The sequence below is a fragment of the Pholis gunnellus genome (genome assembly GCF_910591455.1).
Source record: "Pholis gunnellus genome assembly, chromosome: 7".
Lineage (NCBI taxonomy): Eukaryota > Metazoa > Chordata > Actinopteri > Perciformes > Pholidae > Pholis > Pholis gunnellus.
In genome coordinates, this window is record NC_136533.1 from 12,588,200 (window position 1) to 12,594,157 (window position 5,958).

A 5,958-nucleotide genomic window follows, 5' to 3' on the forward strand; every position below is an offset into this window, starting at 1 on the left:
ATTAGCATCCATCCTGCTTAAGTTCCCTTAAGCAAACCTCTGAATTTCTACAAAATCCAGCCATATTGATCTGAAGTGTACCCATTATCATCACTCAAGGAGTATTAGTTTGTGGGCATCAATGAGCATTTGGATTTTAGAAAACAACACAAATGAAAATCACATTTTATGCTTTATTTAACACCTTGCAAGACAAAGTTTAAACAAACAATACATTTCAGTTCATAACTCATAAATAATGAATTAAAAATGTGAGAGCTCATAAATATAGAAAACAGACCTGAATAAATACAAATGTTTTACTTTAAGAATTAATTACATGATTGAGCAGGACACTTTTCAGTCACTTTTTCCAGAGGCACAAAAGTTTCCCTTTTGAGCTTTTTTTCAGTCTTTGGTCATCATCATGAATAAAAGGCACATTTTGTGCATAGAATTTCTTTGAATCTAAATCCACAGCTTAAACATATTGCATACAATATTATATTACATGTCAAGTATCTGTCTAATGAATGAGTCTGTAATTTCGTTCCCTGGAGTCTTTCCACACTTGTCTCTGCCTCAGGAGACGTCACTGTTACCTTTGGCCCAGTAACATGGTAATTTCTCACTAACTGTAATCCATCCAGTCAAATACGCACAATGTGTAACCTCTCTTTTGAATATTTACAGAAAATTCCCTCCTCTTCTGTCATGGTCTTACTAAAAAGAGTCTGTCCGTCTCCTGGCAAACACTGCCGACATGGTTTTGACTATGCCCCTGAAGCCCAGAGGCCTCTTTGAGGTCAGCTTGGCGTCCTTCATCCTGTCCACCAGTCCGTGAAACACCATGAGCACGCTGTGGTAGTTCTCGGCCGCCGACACCTCGTAGAAGAGGCAGTCCGTGTTGAGAGCCAGCAGGTGTCCCTCCTCGCTCAGCACTGTCCGCCTGTGGTGCAGGTCCCTCTTGTTACCCACGATCACGATGGGCACTTTATCTGCACTCAGGTAGTCTTTAGTGGACTTGATGGTCTGAATGAGCCTGCTGACGGAGTTGAAACTGGCCCTGTCGCAGATGCTGTATACAAGAACGTAGCCGTCTGCCCATTGGACCTTCTTCTCAAAGAGCGACGTCGCCACAGACAAATCCTGCAAAATCAGATCATTTAAGTTCATGGTGGAAAATAACAAAAGAAATCTCCCCAAAAACTGATCTTAAGAAAGAAAAGAGACCTGTAGTTCATTTGAGTTTCTACATTTCAGACACAAATATTGTAATACGGCTTTAATTATTAGTTACTTTGCAGATTAGGATTTTACACACAAAACATGTGATCTTCTTCTACAGTATAAAAGATTATTTTAGATAAAACTACCCAAAAGTATAGTTAAACAATAATTTAACACTATGAAAGGAACTATTTATTACTATTTATTAAGGCACATTTTGAAGGCACATTTTGAAGAAATTACTTGTAATGGAGTATTTTACTTTGGAATACTTTTACTTTTACTTAATTTGAGGATTTAAGGAACTACTTCATCGAACAGAAAAGCTTGTCAGCAGAATAGAGCAGCATTATTAAGATATGAAATCATTGATCACAACTGTCTGATAGTTATTGTATCTCTCCTCACCTCAGAATAAGGCGAATCCCAAATATTGAGAGTGAATTCCCTCCCAAAACTGTGACCGTAGATGGATTCTGCAAGATAACAGTTCAGTTAATGGAAAGTTAGATGACGCTAAAAATGCCACATCGCATCGATGTTAGTAAAACAGACACTTACCAATATCTCCATACTCTCCGATGAATCTCCGAGTTAACAGGCGCACAGTAATCGCTGGAAAACAACAATAGTTAACGCACGTGCATCAGAAAGATAGATATATATATACATAGAACTATTTCTCCGCTACAGACATGTTTTTTACCTGATTTGCCGACGCTTTCTGTCCCCATAACAACAATGTTGGCATCCATTTTCAGTGAGACCGCTGTGTGGAGCCGCTGAGCTCGATGTGAGCCGTCTTATAGGACACACAGGTGGGCGGGGTGAAGAAAACAGAATCACCAATAACAACAACAGCAGCAATTATTCATGGCCCTCCTGCTGCGCTCGTGGTTTCGCACACGCGTCTGTCTACGGCAGGTGAATGAAAATGGAAAATATGATATGAACATTGCTGATGTAATACACGTGTTCTTACAGGCTTGTTCTTTGTTTTGACATTTTTAGAAAGTCAGTAATGGAATGTATACTTCAGTCTACTCAAGCAGGCCTAGTTGTACTTGATGAACTCATTGCACTTCTACTTCACTGCATTTCAGAGGAAAATATTGCACTTTTTACATTTATTTGACAGCTACTTTGCAAAGTGTGATTTTATGCACAAATATATGATCAGCATATATAATATAATAAATTGTTATTGATTAAATTACCCAACAGTATATAAAATAGCTGCATCTCAATCAACTACAACATTAATTGCTGCTTACAACTGATTGCAAGAGTAATGATAATGATCTAATATAATAACACTCACAGGAGTCTACTTTTGTTTAAGTATGCTACATTTTGCTGATAGACTTTTACATAAGTAGTATGTATAATGCTGGACTTTTTTTAGTTGTAAATTAGTATTTTTACACTATTGTATAACTGGAACCACCACTGGAGAAAATCAATTAACACAAGTTTTCTCAACCTTTCTTGTATGAGGCTGTAAAATGTAGTCTAAAGGTGTTTTACTATATTAATTAAAGTTACATAAATGATCAATGAGTTTGTCTTGTAGATGAAAAAAATACATTGTGCCTGATCTGTATGCACTAAATGATGTAAAGAAACTTTTCACGGCACCAGAAAACACAAACAACTTCAGGCTGAGTGTGAATCTGTGTTATAATGGATTTTAAGAGTTGCAGGTATAGTTAATGTTTCACCTTTATGTACATCATTCAATCCAGTGAATGCTCTTTCTATTTGTTGCTGCAGCATTAACAGCAACCACACGGGGGAGCTAGATTTCAATGAATGTTCCACAAACAGAGGACTTTATTTTACTCCAGAAAAGGCAGAGGAGGCCAGCTGGACACTGATTGGCTAAGCAGAAACTGTGTGTGTGTGTGTGTGTGTGTGTGTGTGTGTGTGTGTGTGTGTGTGTGTGTGTGTGTGTGTGTGTGTGTGTGTGTGTGTGTGTGTGTGTGTGTGTGTGTGTGTGTGTGTGTGTGTGTAGACAGAGAGACAGAGATACAGAGATAGAGATTTGTCTTTATCTTTATCTTTTCCAGCTTTACTTACTCCGCTGTGGGCTGCACTTTCCTTTTTTAATCTGATTGCTCCCAGTAACCTGGTTTCTTGTGTGCATGTACCAGTTGTGCATGATTGCTAATACTTCTCTGTATCACCCAAGACCAAGTCAGGTGTCCTTTTCAGATACACCTTTACTAATCGTGTTTTTTTCTTTTATTTACCTCTGATTTCTTCCACATTTCATATTGTTGTAGTAAGAAAAGCTCCCCGGAGACAGAAGACATTTATTTAAGCTGCAGCAGTAAAACCAAATCCCAGAAACCGTTCATATCATCTCTGATATAATTTCCTCTCTCTTATCTCGTGTAAACAAGATTATTCTGAGACTGGAAGCTCCATGAAGATGTTGTTTCTCTTCCATACGATGGCTATGCCTGATTTTCGGGGACATATTTTGCACATAATATGTGGAATAGCTTGAGCTCTACCCTCAAAGGTTTTGTTGGAGTTTTACTGCAAACACTGCAGCGTTCAGTGTGTCATAAAATAAAGTGCTCTATACTTATTTAGCATGTATGTTAATTAGAAATGTCTTAACATGTATTTGTAGTAATTAGGTATCCTTGTTTATTGGTGCATTAACTGTGAACATAATTATAATAAGGAACCTGATCAAATGAATAGAGTAGTTCACATGGTTGTGTTTATCATTATGACAATATCATTAAAACAACAAGATATAAATAAGAATCGGATTGGCCTCTCCGTCTCAAAGTACAAACAGGAATAGACAATTAAACAAAAAACTAAGACAACAAAGTACAACAAAGATAAGATTAAACATTTAACTACTATGTACACATTTAAATATAAATATATACATACATAATTAGGCTATATTATTAACAAATGAATCATAATTAATATCATGTTTACAAAAACATGATATACATAACCCCAATAATTAACGTGTGGAAAACTATTCACAGTTGAGAGTGTCATGTTATAATGAAGTCACAATGGTTTGTAATGCTTTGAATTTACCAGTCATCACATTCTCTTGCGTCAATGACCTTTACCATCCTGACGTGTCTGTGTGAAATTCATCACAGACTTCAGAAGCACATTCAGTTTCCTGGCCAGTGAAGGCGCCACATTCATGAAAATTCATAGAGATGCTGGTGAGATATGACCAAAACAGAGAAATTCAGTTATTACTAAACTGTAAATACTTTGTGTCTCCAAAAAAACTCTGTTTTTCTTAATCGATGCATAACAACACAACAGAGCTTTAGCTTTAGAGAACTCAGCCAAAGGGAGAAAATTGTTTAAAATAAGAAACTCACTGACATTTAATATATGTAAATGTGCCTCAGTGCTGATGAGGGCGCTCACACTTCTGTGTTACGTGAGTGATGTGTAAGCAAACTGAACTTTAACTTCATCAAACTGTCGAACTGTATCACCATTTCCAGCATGTGATGTGTAAATGAACATGAACTGAATGATGCAACATCAAACACTATTTTAAAAAGTGGAATTTTGAGGATTTAATTAAGCAAAACATCTTTATCTGGCATGTTCCATAATTCATTTACATCCTTCAGTGACTTTAAAAAAGAGACATTTGAGGGTTTAAACATTTCAAAGGACTCAGGTATTACTGTAGGTATTAACGTTACCATCAAACATATTTATTAGTACATTGAAATGCATATTCTTATAATAAATTACAGGAATAAAGACACAAACCTCTGCAATACTTAGAGGTAAAGTACTTATATACTCCAACGACATCTTTTTTCATCAAAAGACGTTTCACAGGAAGCTGCTTTGGCTGTGTGTGCTTATGCAAATAAATCTTCTTAGGGACTTAACTTACTCTCACTGTATGTGATAATTCCACTTTTCCCTGTTTCAGGGCTGCGATAAGGAAATAAACTGGAAACTATCCTCCCGATTAAAGACCTCAGATGGCAGGCCTTATTTTTTACACTTGATTTGCAATTCCGTTTGAAATGTGCCACTTTAAATGGAGAAGGATAAATCTGAACTGAACTGAGGCAGTAGTACGATGCTCAGCTTGTCAGTGATGTGCACACATTAAATTCACATTCATGTGAAGCCCATTTTAAAACTATTAAGAAATATGAGTGTGCTATACTGTAGGTTGCCGGTAAAAAAGACATTCAGATTTTTAGTGCTCAGGGTTTCTTACCTGTATTGGTTGAGTTGGTATATTGGTGCATGTATTTACTCCATGGAAGTCATGCATCTGTGCATTCACTTGTCATTACACACAGACATGTTTGCAGCCAATAGACAATGTCTTCCCAATACGTTCCTGTTCATATCAGAGACACTGGTGCACATAAAGGCAAATGCTCACCTCCACCCGCCGCTATGAGCACATCACCCCGGTCCTTCGCAACCTCCCGGTCAAATACAGAATAGACTTTAAAATATTGCTCACCACCTACTAAGCCCTAAACAACCTGGCCCCTCCCTACCTTTCAGACCTCCTCCCCTTCCACGCCCCAACCCGTTGCCTCAGGTCCGCCGGTGCAAACGCTCTGAAGATCATCAGGACCAAGCACCGGACCTGGGGTGACAGGGCCTTCTCAGCTGCTGCACCCCCCCTCTGGAACAGCCTCCCCATCCACATCCGTGAGGCTCCCTCCCTATCATCATTCAAACAAGCCCTCAAAACCCACCTCT

The 5,958-nt window shown here is 37.9% G+C and overlaps 1 protein-coding gene across 1 annotated transcript; it reads right to left on the reverse strand.

Annotated features, from left to right (window-relative positions):
* Nucleotides 1-650: 650 nt before the first annotated feature.
* LOC306699174 (ras-related and estrogen-regulated growth inhibitor-like protein) lies at nucleotides 651-1,964 on the reverse strand (the record flags this gene model as incomplete). Its single annotated transcript, XM_079163701.1, has 4 exons — nucleotides 651-1,128; nucleotides 1,618-1,685; nucleotides 1,771-1,824; nucleotides 1,916-1,964. 4 exons carry the CDS (start codon nucleotides 1,962-1,964, stop codon nucleotides 703-705), a joined length of 597 nt encoding a protein of 198 aa, XP_079019827.1. The 3' UTR covers nucleotides 651-702.
* Nucleotides 1,965-5,958: the final 3,994 nt, after the last annotated feature.